General features: G+C 43.0%; 1 protein-coding gene across 4 annotated transcripts in view; it reads left to right on the forward strand.

Moving 5' to 3' along the window:
- CUL1 (cullin 1) overlaps window positions 1-17,584 on the forward strand; it is a 113,665-nt gene that overhangs the window by 84,377 nt on the left and 11,704 nt on the right. For all 4 annotated transcript variants that reach the window (XM_070515282.1, XM_070515284.1, XM_070515281.1 and 1 more), the window contains exons 10-13: window positions 13,309-13,416; window positions 13,499-13,605; window positions 15,830-15,878; window positions 16,255-16,386. In XM_070515282.1, the coding sequence (XP_070371383.1) occupies window positions 13,309-13,416; window positions 13,499-13,605; window positions 15,830-15,878; window positions 16,255-16,386 (396 nt within the window). The remainder of the gene's footprint in view (window positions 1-13,308; window positions 13,417-13,498; window positions 13,606-15,829; window positions 15,879-16,254; window positions 16,387-17,584) is intronic.

The following is a 17,584-nucleotide window of genomic DNA, read 5'->3' on the forward strand; positions in this document are numbered from 1 at the left end:
TGGAGTGACTGAGTCCAGACCCCGGGACATCCGTCTGGGTTCAGATCCACTGTGTGACCCTGCTGCTGACTTGCTTTTCCTGACTGTCAGTTTAAAAAAAATGGAATAATGATAGTGGCGCCTCGTAGGGTTTTCGTGAATAGATAATGCTCGTGAAGTGCTGTTAAGTCTGGGTACATAGGTGCTCGTCACTGACCACTGCAGTTTGTACGAGTGTGTGCAGTTTTGTTTAATTTTTAAAACTCGTTTAAAAATTGTCCTTACAATTTGATGACTTTTCTTATTTCCAAACTAAATGTTCCTTTTTAAAGGGCCTGATAGACACACACACATGCACATGTCGTTCAAAAGGGGCCAACTTGATGAAGATAGCTTTTCCGTAGTGTCAGGTGTTTTCACAGTTGTTAATTCAAAACTCACTTTAGCCACATGGGCAGCAGAGCCGAGTAAATAACTCCACTTTCCTTGAAATGAGTTAAGCGTTGAGTCTGTTATTTCGTCGGACATGGATTAGAGTAGTAGATAAATGAAGTAGGTTTTGATTTTTTGTGTAAACTGTTATATACTGTATATGAGATTGGCCTTAAGGGTCTTGTGTTCTAGGTGAATATAGTTAGATTAAATATTATACGGGCCAGCCCCGTGGTGCAGTGGTTAAGTTCACACGCTCCACTTCGGCAGCCTGTGGTTCCCAGTTTCGGATCCCGGGCACAGACCTACACACACCTATCGAGCCATGCTGTGGTGGTGTCCCATGTGAAATAGAGGAAGATTGGCACAGCTGTTAGCCCAGTGATGATCTTCCTCACACCAATAAATAAATAAATACTGTATCAATTGCATTCTCCTTTTCATAGGAATGATGAGGTCTTACTTTTAACGTCCGTCATTTGCAACTCAGAGTAATATGCTGAGTGGAGAAAGAATTGCACTGTAGTTCTCAGTTACCACTGTTTGCTCTTTCTTTTGGATACAGTCAGCTGCCTGACTGACTTGTCAGCGAGTCTCAAGTGTGACATTTCCCTTTTCACAGCCAGTTAAAAGCCAAAGTCCACCTTCTAAGTGATATCGTTTCTGTTTGTGGGAACTTCAGCTGTCAGCAAGAGACAGCACAAATAAACTCTATTTACCAGCAGTTATATTTTACTGGAAATTAAGCTGCTAAACAATCCTTTTATTACTTAAATGAGAGCCACTAATTAATATGAAATTAAAAATCAAAACAAGGTTTTCCTCCATGAAGAATATTATGTCTAGCTTAGTAAACTTGTATCTGCCTTAATTTTCAGAAGTCAGACATTTCTTTTTTTAATACATTGTTTATAATGATTTTTTCCATAAAAACGGTTTTTTTCTTTGAGGAAGATTAGCCCTGAGCTAACATCTGGCTCCAATCCTCCTCTTTTTTTGCTGAGGAAGACTGGCCCTGAGCTAACATCCAAGCCCATCTTCCTCTACTTTATATGTGGGACACCTGCCACAGCATGGCTTGACAAGTGGTGCCTAGGTCCACACCCGGGATCTGAACCGGCGAACCCTGAGCTGCCAAAGCAGAATGTGCAAACTTAACCGCTGCGCCACTGGGCTGGCCCCTCCGTAAAAACTTTTTATGTTGAACTCATGAAGCTGTGTTTTTTTAAACTGTTTTTCTTGCGAGGAAAAATGTTTCTTTAGGAAAGCAAATACTTTTTCTATTTCCTGCAAAAGGAGTTTTTTCCTGAATTTCCATTTTATTCTTTTATTTCTGAAGTTTCAGTTGACTCACAAGTTTGCAGTGCCATGTAACTCATGGGTTTCTTACACACCCTTCCCCCATCTGGTTATACCTGCTACCTGTCTTCACCAATGATGGGAAAGCACACAGAACTTGAAGAAGCTCAAGAAAGAGCATGTGTACCAGCTTCTTAGCCTGGCACACAGTAGGTACTTAAATACTCGTTGTAAGAAAGAATAAATACAGGGGCCGGCCCTGTGACTGAGTGGTTAAGTTTGTGTGCTCCGCTGCGGTGGCCTAGGGTTTCACTGGTTCAGATCTGGGCAAGGACATGGCACCGTCATCAGGCCACGTTGAGGTGGCGTCCTGCATGTCACAACTAGAAGGACCCACAACTAAAAATGTGCAACTATGTGCTAGGGGGATTTGGGGAGAAAAAAAAAGAAAGAATAAATACAGCTGCTAAGACATAAATAATTTTAGGTATTAATTTGTATCACATATGTGGTAAATGTAAAGATAAATTGTAACCTAAACCATAATGGTTTTCTAAAAGTCACTAATGCTGGGAAAAAAGCAGAGAAAAGAGATGGCATGAATTAGTGAAAAAAAATTACAATTATTACACATAATTTTAAGTGGAATTTAATTATTTTGAGAACCCAATTTTTAAAGTTGAGAAATTTTCTCCTAATTGAGTTGAATCAAAGTGTATTAAGATCATTTATAATCAGCATATTAAATGTCATAGAAAGCACTGCTTAACTGATTTTTTAAGGACTAAAAATTTCTTAAGTTATCTAGTCCTATGATTCTATTCTATACCATCAATTTGGTCAGAAAACCAGTTTTATTGCTAATTACTCTGGCCTAGCCTGAAGTTATGACATGTTTCAAATTAGTAATATGATTCCAATAGCATTTTTTTGTGTTAGAAACTTCAAAATCTACTTAAGAATTTTCTTAAGGCATTTTTTCCATAGTTAAAACAGACTTAAAAATTAAGGCTGTCCCTGAACAACTGGAACGAGGAGTCTCCTCACAGTGTCCCCCTCTCTTCACCCAACTAAGAGCTGGCCACACTCCTCCATGGAGCGTGGCTGGCAGGCGCCCTCCTCGCGTGTGCTGCTGTCAGACGTGCTGTTGTTGCCCCTGCCCCGACATGCAGTGAGCGCTCCAGGAAGGCGCGTCGGGATCAGGGCTCCTCTCAGATCCTGGAGGCTTCAGGCTGACTGGCGTTGGGTGCAGGTCAGTGTGGGTCCAGCCTCCACACCGCTGTGCGAGATTCCAGTGTGTTTGGAAGGGATCTCTCCAGCCTTTAGAGATCCTCGTGATTGTGGACATTCCTGCTAAACTGGTGTGCCGCAGCGTTGCACTGGGGCACCAGAAGGATTCTGGAAACCTTGTACACAAAGAAATACTCAAGGATGGATTTAAAACTGGATTAGAGCTGATGGAAGGATCAGATAAATAGTTTTTAATAGGCAAGTTTGTTTCGTAGCCAAGTTTACCCCATGCATGGCTTCTGGACTAAAAAGAGAGATGGCAGCATGGTAAATTGGCACATTTTACATAGCATTAAAACTCTTGTGAAAGTTAAAAATTTGAAAGATCTTGTGTGCTTACATAAATGGGCCAAAGCACTACGAATGTGTTCAGTCATTGTCAATCTAGTAACTGTTTATAGAAAAATAATCTGTATTAAAATAGAGGAGGAGGATGGGCCCCATGCACTCAGGTCTTAGGGAGGAGCATCTTGAAAGCAGAGCCCGTACCTTCAGGTGTTCCTTTAAAAACACTGAAGCCCACGGTGTACGGGGTTCTCAGTTTTTTTAACCTACCAAAGCAACTAGCTGCATGATGCTGGCTGGTGTTACAACTCAAAGGGCCAAGAAATGTTGCATATGACGTTGAAACCATCTTTTTCATTCAGTCAAGCATCTCTGGCATTCCTGCCTTGGTCTTGATGTCAAGAATTCCGAATTGAAATGCCTCACTTTTGTCTTCTCATCACATCTCTCTGACCTCATCTGCCTAGTTTAGTGACTGTATTGCAGGTCCATTTTAAAACTCACACCTTCCCTCCTCCATTCCTTAGCACAGAGGTGGCCGCTATGTCGTCTGTGCCATCCTGCCCTCATCCTTTGCCCATGGCAACGTTAGTAATCTAATATGGTGTGATCTCCTACTGAGTCTGGACACGGCCCAAGTCCTCTCAGACCAGCACGCAGCCCCCCTGTGAGCCCTGCATCAGCAGCAGGTGTCTCCACTCTGTCCCGTCTGATGAGCCAGTAGAGCATGGACATGCCACCTTCCTTGGCTGTCCGAGCCTTTTCCTCCCAGTCCCAGTACTACCATCTTAAGCTGCGCCTCATCACTTCATCTCCCCAGCGATCTTCTGTCTCCCCCATTCCTGTTCATACCTCATAATGCTTAGTAGTTTAATCTTTCAAAAGTGTGGGGCCGGCCCCGTGGCCGAGTGGTTAAGTTCGTGTGCTCTGCTTCGGCAACCCAGGGTTTCGCTGGTTCAGATCCTGGGTGCAGACATGGCACCACTCATCAAGCCATGCTGAGGCGGCGTCCCACGTGCCACAACTAGAGGGACCCACAACTAAAAATACACAACTATGTGCTGGGGGAGATTTGGGGAGAAAAAAAAAAAGAAGATTGGCAATATTTGTTAGCTCAGGTGCCAATCTTTAAAAAAAAAAAAAAAAAACACTACTTAATGCCTTAACTTTACTCCACATTCTTTATTCTCTGTTTTAAAGAAAGCAAAATAAAATCTCTTTCCTACAATAGTAAATCTGCAATATTATATTAAAATCCTTTTCCACTTTGCCCCATTTTCATGAGCCTCGTGTTCTAGTGAAACTGTTCTATCCTCATTTGCCCCAAACACATCCTTGTTTGCACTCATGGCCATCCCTGCCTGGGACGCAGCCTCGCTGCTTTCTGCTGCTCTGCCCTGTTCTTCAGCCCAGCTCAAATCCTCCCTTCTGAAGGGAGCTCTCCCCTAAGTGTTCCCGCCCTCAGTGATTGAACCCCCAGCCTAAACCCTATAACATTTATAAAAATCTCTCATATGCCACTTTACGTTTGTGTTTAACTTCTGTGTTTCCTGTCACTCGGCCATCGATGGTAAGTCCCTTCACAGTAAAGGTGACGCCTCATTATAGTTTTATACTCTTAACAGTTTTAGTGCTAGCATCTTACACAGCTACAAGTATTCATTGACGATGATAGTTATGACGATGAAGAGGAGAAGCCCTTGACTCGGTGGCCGCCGTCTCCTTTCCAGTGTGTCTTCCGTTCCTCTCGTCCTCATTGTCCCCTCAGCTAAACTGGGATGCTCACTGCTCCTCACATGTGCCTTGCTCTGCCTTCCTAGTTCCCTCTGCTCAGACGTGTTCCTTTTTTCTATGTGTTAAACACCTATTTATCTTTCAAAACCCAGTTCAAATGCCATTTCTTCCAAGAAGCCTTTCTAATCACCCCTTTGAAATAAATGTCTTCTGCAAGGATGGCTTTATCCATGTTTGTGTCTTCAAAGCTTGGCCAATGCCCTGTACAGAATAGGGCCCAGTATACTTATGTTTTATTTATACCCTCCATTGTTCCCAGCAGGATTCAGAGCTGCTTACACAATGTGTAAAAGACAACAGGAGGGGCCGGCCCCGTGGCCGAGTGGTTAAGTTCGTGCGCTCTGATTCGGCAGTCCAGGGTTTCGCCGGTTTGGATCCTGGGCGCGGACTTGGCACTGCTCATTAGGCCACGTTGAGGTGGCATCCCACACACCGCAACTAGAAGGACCCACAACTAAAATATATCACTATGTACTTGGGGGATTTGGGGAGAAAAAGCAGAAAAAAAAAAAAGATGGGCAACAGTTGTTAGCTCAGGTGCCAATCTTTAAAAAGAAAAAGAGACAACAGGATAAATGAAATAAATTAGAGAGTCGCAAAATAAGGATAGGAGACATAAGCAAAGCCAAGTGTAAGGTGGTGTTCAAAGTGCACACGGTGGAGTCTAGTGCTCTTGTTAGAGCTGAGTCACAAATTTGCCTCCAGTTCTTCCCAGTCAGCACTGAGAGCTTGCCAGTAAAGACAGTCAGTGCTGTGAAGTACCATCAGCTCCTAGATCCATCGTGACCGCAAAGAATAAGCCTGTAACTCAGGAGAGCGACTTTATTGGCGTTCAGAACTGGGACTCCTTTCCCCAGTGGCCCGTTCTAAAGAGAGCACGAGTGATGTGGACAGTCAGCAAGGCTACACTTACAAGTAAATACAATGTCAAGTCATCGGATGGCTTTATCGTTCCCCTTGACACCAGTTTATAGCAAAATACCAAAATAAAGTTTAGGAAAAGCGTCAATGCAGACTTGTAAGTACTTGCTAATGAATGCTTGATGTAGTTGGTTCCATGTTGAATTTCTAACACGTGATTCCCCAACAACCTGGCTGCTATCGTGCTGCCCTACAAAGAGGGCCTCATAAATGAACATAAATCAGGTCATAGGAGAATGTTCCATTACTCTCTGTCTTCAGGGCAGACGTGGCAACAGATAAGCACAGAGTCCTTTTTGAAACCATATCTGGATTTAGTAACCTTAGGCTAACCGGAGCTGAAATGTAACCCGACAAGAGCGGGCTTGTAAGCACTTGGATGTCCAGCAGGGCTGTCAGTCTGGTGGTGGGGTGTTGGGCTGCAGAGACGGCCCTGGGGAACAAAGTTGTGAGAGTGCGTTTGCGGCTTTGAGAGGAACTTTGTACTCAAACGGGAGGAGGCGTTTTCAGGGGCTGCTGGCTCAGGATTGGAAATGATAGTGCTTATGAAAGGGCACTCTGAAAATGCATAATTTTATAGGCAAAATAAAATCAAGTCGCTCTGACAAGCATATTATTTAGTATAAGACTAAGGGGTGAATCTAGGACCTTGTCAGAATTATGAAAAAGTTCTGTCGTTTGGATTGAGAAGTTGAGTTAGCAATAATTATAAGAACTTAATTTTATATGAATTTATAGCTGAATAAACAGAGTAACACATTGCTAGGTGCTTCTGGCAGATTTAGGTTTCGTTTATGTGCATCCAAGATTCCCTTTCTCTTCTGGAGTAAAATGCTTAGACAACTTAGTCCTGACTCCACCATTCTGTGGATGATGGTGAGAGAAGAAAATTAATTAGCTAGGGAACCTTACATGTGGAGTCTCACCTGGCTTTGTCTGGTCGAAAGAGAAAGAATACACCTCCATAAAATCTTAAATAATAGGAAGAGGATAGGATAAGAAAATCCTAGACTATCATGGCTATAGGCTATCCCTTAAAACTGGGGGGTGGATCATGGAGATTGATTTTACTATTCTTATTTTGAATGTTTTCGAAAATTTTTTGTAATAAAACATCTTTTTAAAAAACAAAAGGAAAAAAATGCCTGTTTTGATGCAGTCGATGTGGCAAAGAAAGAGGAGGGATCACAGAGCTGTTTTAGGAGAAAGGGGAGCAGTTTTGTACAGTAAGTCTAACCAACAAATTTGATTATGCAGAAAACTGGCATATACACTGTAAATTGGTTCAGAAAGCATATACGTAAAAATTCGTGAATTTATTTTCTGTCTTGCCATGGGATGAAGAGAATACACATTTTCTCTAGAAGAAGAAGTACTCAGTTGTCCATTTTTTTGTCTAGGATGACCAGGCTATGAAAAGATTCCTGTTTCATTTTTGTATCCCGAACGTCGCCTTCTTTCTTTCATCTGTGAGGAGGACTACAGCCCTTTCACCCCAGACCCATCGTGGAAACCTCTCTCTACCCGAATCTGACTTTATACTCACGTCAGACTAAACTTGAGTGCAATGTTTGCCATGAGTTTCTAAGTCCTGAAGTGCCCCCCGCTTGCTCAAGGCCAGTTAGAGACCACCCCGAGCTCTTCTGCGGCCGCCCAGCCCTCACTGAGATGAGCAGCCCCAGCCAGGCCTATCTGCCCTCTGCACTGCTCCTGTTTCTGAACCAATGTAATGGTTATTTTCTGAAACACCATTCTTCCCCTTAGAGAAGTCACAGTTCTTCCTGGCAAGTCTAACTTAGTTTCACTTTCAAAATTTAATATTTTCACCTCTGATCACTCTGCACCTCAGCAGTGACAGTGGATGCAAGGGGCTGACACAGGGACTCCAGCCCCACCTTGGACGGAAGGGAAGTGTAGTGTGAGCCAGAACAAGGGGAAAGCTGGGGAGTAATGAGGGCCAGGGTCAAAGGTGAAAGCCCACAGTTGCATACCGGCGACCAGGACTTTGTAGAAGTTTATGGAATCCAAAAATGGTGAGATTAAAGATTTGTTAATTGTGATCTGTGACTCAGAATCATGATCGCAGATAAATAGAAATGATTGAAGCAAAAAGTGGCAGGTGGACAGAAGGCATAGTGATGGGGATAGAGAGCACTAGTTAAATTGCTGAGGTTTTTGTCATGGTATTTTAAACTTTAAACCACTCTCAGAAAAACTGGCATTTTCTTTTTATCATAAGAGGTTAGATGAGGGAGTAGAAAAAGCCCATTAAGAAAATGCAAGACCATTTTACCAGAAGACTTTTGAGACCTCCCATTTGTCCCCTAGTTTTTTGGTTCTCTCTCTCTCTTTTTTTTTCCCCATTAGTTAGTATCAAAATTAATTTTACTCCCTGAGCGCGCACACAGACTGGTGATGGAGGGAGTCCATGAGAAACACGCTCAGTGGGGGGAAGCCCATCGAGGGTTTGCGTGTCCACAGGTAGCTGTCAAGGAGGGTAAGCTGTGTGCTGACAAATTGTTACCTGTTTTTCTCTGTAGTTAGTGGTTTGTCATTGTTCTTTTTCTGGAACTTTTTGCTTCTCTGTGTTTTGTGTGGTTATAGTAGTGACTCCAAAGACCGAGTGCTGATGTTTGTGGGGAAGAAGAATTATACTGCCCCCAAATAATTGCATGGTGTGTGTTTGTTAATTAGTGAGACTTCCTATCTTTCCCTTTCCTTCTCAAAGAAAAACGATCTCAAGGTGACGACATCAACGGCATCGAGCAAGGCCCTGTGTGCCGTGTGATGGTGACTAGGCCCCAGCTCCTAGAACTGCTAGAGCTCCTGTAACGGATCTGCTTTCTGTGGTCCCGGCTGGACAAGAGATGTGGGTGCTGAATGTGCCTCAGAGGTGGCTCTAGGTGAGAGGAGGTTCCGAGGACTGGTCAGATGTCGCTGGCTTGGAGAGCACCAGCTTGTGTTCATGAAATGGTAAAGGTGCTCCCTTGAGCCTGTCGCACTCCGATAGACCTCTTTTGACAATGTTATGATACCACTTCTGGTCACAAATGATCCTGAGAAATCATGTCTCGTATATACTAGCTCTCCGGGAGTTAATGCCCTCAGACCTCTGCATCTGCCACATGTGCTTTACTGTTTTAAGATAGGATGACAAAGTAGAAGTTACGTGAGGCTCCTAAAGGGTATTTTCTCTTTGTGGAATTGGTCATTAGAATTTTCCTTTTAGTGGAAGTGTATGGAATAAAAGGTAATAATTCAGTTGTGATTATCATTACCTTTCTGGTTTAGCCGTTTAAGAAGTATTTGGTGAATGCCGCTACCCTAGGCATGCGGAAGTGCGGTGGTTGTAAGCAAGGTAGACAGACAGGGCCCAGCAGGCTGCTTGGAGCCTACGTCCAGAAGAAAGGCTGGCTCGCAGTGTGACTAGCATTCCAGGCGTCTAGGGGCTTTGTAGGCAGGGCAGCCTAACTGTCCTGAAGTTCAGGGAGCTTCCCTGGGAAGGTATTGGAGACTGATAAAGAGTGGAGCTAGCTGGGCACAGGAGGATCCTAGACAGAGCCAAGACCCTCAGGGGGTGTGAACACGACTCATTCTAAGAAGCAGGAAGTCTGATGTGACTTGAGAAGAGGGGAAGTGGCACAAAGTCAAACTGAAAGGGCAGGACTGGGCCGGCCAGACTGTGGGAGACCTTGGAAGCCATAGTAATGGTGTTGCCTTAGTCCTGAGGGCAAGAGGAAGCCAGAAAGGTTATAATGAGCATGAAACTGACAAGATCAGGTTTCCATTTTTTAAAAAATCGCTACCTTGTGGAAAATAGATTAAAAGGAAGAGTTGTGAGTATTCCCATTGTTTGTTAGAGTGATTCAGATGGAAAATGACATGGGCTTGGTTATGGTGAGGACGGAGAGAAGAAATTAGAGAGAGTGTTAGACTCTGTAATGGACAGGTTTTGTATTTGATCATTGTTGAAGCTAGATGATGAGTACGTGGGGTGGATTTTACTATTCTTTGTGATTTTGAATATATTTGACTTTTTTTCTGCAATAAAACATGCAAAGAAAAGGAGAAAGAGAGTAATCCAGAAGAGAAGCAGGGTCCTGGAGGAGAAGAGGTCAGCTCTGACGCAGAGTTTGGGGATCTCATGGGACATCCAGGGGCAGGTCATGTGAGCTCAGGGAGAAGTCTGGTCTGGTCTAGTCTAGAGACAAATGTGACAGGCCTTGGCACAAGAACGACGACTGAAGTCATGTAGGAGTTGGATGAGATCTCTTAGGGGACCAGCCCTGAGAGGTTTCCTGTTTCTTACATGCGAAGAGCTCTCCTGTACTATTGAGTAAAAACGGATGGTCATGAATCAAACCACTTACCACTCTGTTCATTTTTTTAAACATCAAAGATTCACAGATCTTCATTTTCTTAAAAAACATGCATTTACTCCAACTGATCTTTTCTGTCTCCTTACGTCTGTTGCTTTTATAACCTGCAGTCTGGTGCCCTCTGAAATACCTCCTAAAGATCATCATTTACCTTCTGATTGCTAAGTCACTCACCTTTTGAACGTCTGTTCTCTATTTGGCACTGCTGACTACTCCTTCCTTAAACTTCTCTCCTCAGTGTTATTCCAGTGTATTCCTGTCTCCATCTGCACTTGCCAGGTTCCTAAGTGGTTTCTCTCTGGATGCTAAATTCAGATTTCGGAGACTCAGTGCTTTAGCACATTCTTCTCTTAGTGGGTATCATTCAGACCCTCACTTCTCACCCACCGGACTCCTGGCTGGGTCTTCTCCTGTAGAAAGAATCTTGGATTTGGAGTGTGAAGACTTCTGTTGCCCTTAGAGAACATTTGGCTTTCCATATGCAATTCCTTCCTGGCATCTCCTGGGACATTTATATGTTTCCAAATCCCAAATCTGAGACAAATTGGTCAAGAAATCAAGAAAACAGGGAAAAGCATTATAATTCTCCTGCAAGCGTCATAGTCACCATAGAGACATTCTTGGTTAAAAGGAATCCATTGATGCAGTCCGAAGCAAGGGCAGGGGTGCTGGCGCTGAGAGTCCAAGCTTAGTCGTCGTCTCTGGAACCAGGATCAGAGCATCCGGTAGAAAAAGTGCAATCTAATCAGTCCCCTTTGTAGGTGATGCCAAGTTATAATGTGTGTGTGGGCCTCTCTGCTGCTCAGAGTGAGTCATTCCTGCAAATAAAACAAGTACTAATATGTTTATATACATAATATACTTTACATAAATCCTGTGAGTGTTGTTCCAAGAAGTAGCACGTTTTGGAAGCAAAGTAAATCCTTAAATTAGCAGTTGTGACATGCTATTCTTTGTAATGCTGTTAACCTTGGATGTTACTTTATTCGAACACTACCCGATAATGTTTACCGGCATTTTCCAGTGTTTGGATTCTCTCTGTAGGCTAAAGTTCTTTGTAAATACTTCAGCAGAAGAAATGCAAAGAGAAAAATATGTTGTGAAATAATTTGACATGACATCAGAAAGTGATCTGAAATCTCAGTTGGCAAAAGCAATATTGATTTCAATGGCAAAACCAAAACTAAACCAAGTAGACAATGGTTTCGTTGTTAAAAAAAGAAAGGAGTTTATATGAAGTAAGATATATGCCAACTGGAAGATGCTTCTAGATACACTCTTAAGATTGAGCCCAAATCAGTGCAAAATGGAAGGCATTTTTCTACATCTGGAATAGTTGTGAAACAGCAAAATTATCTGTTGGGGCAGTTAATGCTGTGTGTGTTTTAACATTTTAATATAGATAATTTTTAAATATTAAATATATGTGGTATTAGCTTTCAGTATTTCAATATTTGGCATTTATTTAGTTAGGTTTCCTTTTAATGTTTTCTGTTATCAAATGTCTGTATCAGGTAGAGGCCACTTTAGATGTTATTAAAATTAGCATCTTGTCACAATATATTTGTTCTTAATGACAAACCTTGCATTTTTATTATATATATGTATATTTTTTTTTACAGAAAACCTCTGAAACTCTTCATGTAACTATCGTAGAAAAATGATTCATTCTTAATGGCTACTCATTATTATTTAAAAACAAGTAAACTGTTATCAAAATGCAGAATAATTAGAATTGGGGGAATTCTGGTTTCTCATTCCTGAATCCTGGGGATTAATATCTGTCAGGAATTTGGAAACACTAGCAAACCATTTCAGCTCCCTGCACCCAGGCCTCCCGTTTGTGAAGTGGCACCCTCCCACTGGGGCTGCGTCTGTCACAGAGCCAGTGCGCTGGGTCGGGCTCAGCGGGTCAGCCTGCCTTGCGTGTGTCTTCCTGACCTGTCACCCAAGGCTTTTCCCTTTTCAAAGCCGTGGAAGAGATGCTGAACTGAGGAGTCAGGCTGCCTGGGTTCAAGCCTGACTCTGCCACCTTTACTTTAGCCCTTGGCCAGGTGCTTCCCTCTGACTTAGTTTCTTCATCTGTAAAATGGGAATCCAAATGGCACTGACCTCACGGTGATTGTGACAGTCTGGTGTGGGGCTTAGTGCCGTCTGGCGTGCAGTGAGTCCTCGGCATCAGGACTCTCCTTTGATTGTTACTCAGGTCCGTCTCCTTTGTCCCCCATCTTTGCTGTCTTCCTCCTGCATCGCTCCGGAAGCCTCTCCTCTGGCTGATGTTTACATCGCATTCGGTTACGTTGTTCCTTTGTCTGAGGCTCCCTCTTGGCTGCCCCAGTGCTCTGTTGTGTCCCAGGCCCTGGCTGTTCCTGTCTTAACTCCCTTTATTTTCCACACAAGTCTTCTGATTTGCTAAGATGGGCTGGTGAGACCCTCACAGCCCCGTCTGACCACCCCTGCCCCTTGCCTGTGCACCCTTGGACCCAAACCCTCCATTTTTCTGGCATTACCTGCCCAGTTAAGTTCTAGGTAACTGGCTGATTACTCATCTTACTGGCTGACTGGTTTTCCCAGGCAAAACAAAGTCCAGAATTTGAATCTTTAACCATAACAAAAATTGGTTAACAAAGCTGTCACTTTGAAAATTACGTTTTCTATGATCCCTTTGAATTTTCAAATAATTTGAAAAATCATTCTTTTTCATACAACCTCAAAATCAGTATTTAATTTTGAGTACAGAGAATGTATTTTATTGTATTTATAAGCAAAATGTCCTGTGTTTTGATGGTGAAACCAAAACTTTCTTGATCTCCTTCGTTAACTTCTTTGAAGAAGTATCTCCATCTTTTGGAATATTTTATAGTAACACATTATTATATAACTTAATCCCCAGTAACCAGCTTCTGTTTCTGTTTTTCCCCTATTTAAGGACCCCAAAATGTATGTACAGACAGTGTTGGATGTTCATAAAAAGTACAATGCCCTGGTGATGTCAGCGTTCAACAACGATGCTGGCTTCGTGGCTGCGCTTGACAAGGTGGGTGTGTTGGCACTGTGGCTTTCCTGTGGGGTCGACAGATAGCACCTTGTCTTCTGACTGTGTTCTGTGTGGTCCCCAGGCTTGTGGTCGCTTCATAAACAACAATGCAGTTACCAAAATGGCTCAGTCGTCCAGTAAATCGCCCGAGTTGCTGGCCCGATACTGTGACTCCCTGCTCAAGAAGAGGTATTAGTGACTTCCTGTTTCTCCTTAGGAAACCTTTTTAAAACCTCAGCTCTTACATAAGAAATTAAAATTTACATTGCGTGTTACATACATGAAATTGTAATTTTTGTGCCTTTTGAGAAAATACTTTAAATCTACCGTCTTTTTCTCACGTTAAGAATGTCTTTGGGAATCGCAGGCAGCGTGACTCTTAGTTAGCTGACAGAGCTCCTTGCGGGGGTCACACTGGGTGTTATGGGGGCACAGATTACAGCAGAGAGTAACCTTTTCTCTTCTGCACTCTAGTTGTTGTCCACTGGGCTAGCTTAACTTTCCAGTTGAAAATGTGCTGCAGTAGCTCCCACTGGCTGTTTCTGAAAGCGGAAGACTCCGCACACGACAGCATTTCCTTATTCCGTGTGCTTTTAATTGATCTCTATTGATGAGTTTGTTTTATTGCCGTCTCATATTCCTTACATGTTTAAACATTTCTCAACTGAGATTTTTCCTAGTCAACACATATGTGTCTTAAGAGCTAAAGGCAGCATTGTCTGATCTGGTTCTCTCCTCTAGATCGTGTTTTTGAAGTTGGAGTTTTTAGTTTGTGTGTTTGTTGTGGTTTTCCTCGGCTTCTCTCGCTTGACCAGCTTCTCTCAGTTCAGAGATGCTCAGGGCTTACTATGCTGCTCCAGACGTCAATCAGCAAACGTTGTTACAGTGGTTTCCACACCCCCAGGTTGCACTGGTTTGATACTAGTAAATTATATTTTACACAGTTCTCGAAGGCTCACATAACCTCATTATGAAAAAGACTGAGAAGGCCTACACATACCAAGAAAAAGACTACAGACAAATGTCACCTGGAATAGAGTTGTGGACATCTTAAGTAGAATATTACCAAACTGAATTTATTAGTGAATAGAGAATAATTCTCCAGAACAGAGTTTCCCTCTCTAGGAATATAAGGATGGCTTGTGATCTGCTATATTAACAGAGAACTGTGTGAACAACGATGTGGTCTTCTTGATGGGCATGGGAAAACATTTGATAAGGTCAATAGCTGTCTCTTTTGACTTTGCTAGAAAGCCATTTGCCCAAGGCCAGTGAGTTGAGTATTTGGGTTTTTTCTGTTTATTGCAATGCTGGTCTGATGTGTAATTTAGCAGTTCTGATCAGGTCCTCTAATGTATTCATTTCAGGAATGAAAATGGACTTTAAATTGAAATACCTCTTCTGACCTCTTTTCATTTTTTCACGCTTTGTGTTATGAAAATTTTTAGTATTTTAAATACAGAGGTATTCTAGTAGGGCTTCAGTTTTTTTGGCCGAGCACAGTGTCTGTTTTATCCACTGGCTTTTTTAAATGGCCCCCGTCAAGTCTGCTGGTATATCCTCCTCAGGTTAAGCTGCTGAGGCAGACAGAAGGGAGGCAGTCCTAACGCGGTGTGCGGTGAGCACGTGTCAGGGCCTCAGTCGAGCAGGCACCCGGCTAGACTGTGTCAGGGCAGAGGATCGGCCCTGGCCTGTTGGTGAGCAGAATAGGATTGGATTTTCTGAGCCGTCTATTCTTAAGTAGAAGTACCTCTTCAGAGCTTGTTTGGAGGCTGCATCATTTTACCTGAATTTATAGGGGTCTTACTTATGAGGAACTGTGGTAGTAAACCTTAAAATATTCATTTACCCTGAAATCGCCTTTCAGTTAATATTTGTTCACACAGTAGAGTGAATGAGTCAGTTGTTAAGGGACAGACATCCGTTTTGTAGACATAGCTGCACTGGAAGGCAGCACTTGGTCGTAGTTTCAACTTATTTATTATCCTCATTATTCGGCCATTAAAAGGAAACTGTTTGCCTTTTTATTTTTTCAAAGTTAAAGTAAAGCATATTGTGGGAAGCAATTAGAAAAGTGAAGCTCATTTACTTATATTTAAATGGATTATCTTAAAGGAAAAGTGCATTCAGAATGTTTTGGGGACGTTTTTATAAGTATCTTGTGTTGCGTTTCATCTTGCATAGTCTAAGTGATTATTTCATAATCTATTCCTCCGTGGCAGTTATGGTCTGAGATCGCCAGACTGTTGTAGGTAAGCAGTCACCTGCCCCCCTTCCCACATACTAATTGGAAGAGAACGGATCATTTGAACATTCCAAACTACATTCTGGTGCGATAGTTGAGCTAAATGGTGCTTGTTGGTTAAATGTTTACTGATTTGTTTTAAAACTATTTCTTCTTTTTAAATTTCAGTTCCAAGAACCCAGAAGAGGCAGAACTGGAAGATACACTCAATCAAGTGGTAAGATGCTTAATAATCATCAGTTTTCAGTAGCCTTTCTTCTGGCAAGTTGTTTTAAGGTTATTTATGTAAGGCGTCTGAAAAGTGAAAAGTGGTAGGATCATTCATTTTATTTTGAATCTGTGATTTTACTCCCTAAATGGAGTCACTAATTTTAGCATTTGTACGTTCCTCACTAGTACTGAGTCTAGGCCAACTTGATGTCATCTAAGGGGCTGATGAAAATGTTTACCTCAGAGGCTGTGCGGCGGCGTTTCTTGCCGCTACAAACACTGGCATGCGGGGCCGGGCACACAGCATGTGCGCTGGCGTCTGGCCGTGCTCGCTGGCGGCCGGCCTCTAAGTGTGTTAAGCGTGCTCTTGGTGCCTTTGCTAGATGGTTGTCTTCAAGTACATAGAGGACAAAGACGTCTTTCAGAAGTTCTACGCCAAGATGCTGGCCAAAAGACTCGTCCATCAGAACAGTGCCAGTGACGATGCTGAAGCAAGCATGATCTCTAAATTAAAGGTAAATGTAATCTTCTCCTGGGAAACTCCCATTTTTAAGTCATGGTTAGGGTTCTTAGCCTCTCCAGGTTATCAGTTGGGCAAAGCCGTTTGTCAGTAGATAACAAGGAGTTTGTACGGTGTGAGCTCTGCTGCTCCGCCGCTGAAAACCCGCCGAAGCTATTATAAGTCCAGGTCTCCCCTCATGGGGCCGCAGTTGCTTTCCCGACCCCTCCCCACCACTCTGTGGGGCCTCTCTTCCCTTGGGCCTGGCTTGCTGTGCTCACCGTCAAGCATCCTCTCCTGGTTCCCACACATTTGGCCTCGGTTCTGTCTTCACGCATCAGCACTGCTCAGAGTGGCTCTGCCTGTGCTCACATCGTGTGGGCCTAGAGCTGGTCAGCGTGCTGTTTTGGTGTGGGCTTGGTTCACTGTCACTAGCCCTGTATCTGCAGGAGGGCGGGAAGCATCAGTGGTACTTTGCTATTGAGTAGTTCTTTCGTTATTCAGCCACCTCTGCACTTTGCCTGCATTTGTTTCGGCGCTTGCTGGCCTTTCGAGTGCTATTATATGTCTTAGAGCATATTTCACTTTGCCCTAAAGTTATAGTTATGTGGGTGTCTTATTCTGCTCAGGCTGCGCTAACAAACCACCGCAGACTGGGGGCCTTAAACAACAGAACTTGATCTCACGCTTCTGGGGGCTGGGCAGTCCAAGATCAAGGTGCTAGCCAATTCAGTTTCTGGTGGTGGCTCTCTTCTCTGCTTACCAATGGCCACCTTTTTGCTGCCTCCCATGTTGGAGAAAGAGAGCGAACTCTCTGGTCTCTCCTACCGGAGCACTAATCCCGTCACAAGGGCCCGACCCTCATGACCGCATCTCCCTGAGGCCACACCCCCAAATCACATCACATTGGAGAGCAGAGCTTCAACATGAGAGTTTAGGGAACACAATTCAGTCTGTAAGTAGTGGATAAGAGACATAAAATTCTACCATGGTGTCAGAAATCCCTGTTCTTAGATGTTTGAATGATGGTTACTGTGTGTGTAAAGACTTAACTGCTTAGTTTATAGCTGTGTCATTTTTGATAATTTTAATAATTTTAATCATTGCATATGTACCATGAGATACAATTTAATGTTACTAGCTTTAATAGTAGTTTCATACAATTAATTAAGCATGTGTCACGTTTTGTGATTTCTATAGATTTTCTTGTATAC

Source organism: Equus asinus, chromosome 1 (genome assembly GCF_041296235.1).
Source record: "Equus asinus isolate D_3611 breed Donkey chromosome 1, EquAss-T2T_v2, whole genome shotgun sequence".
Lineage (NCBI taxonomy): Eukaryota > Metazoa > Chordata > Mammalia > Perissodactyla > Equidae > Equus > Equus asinus.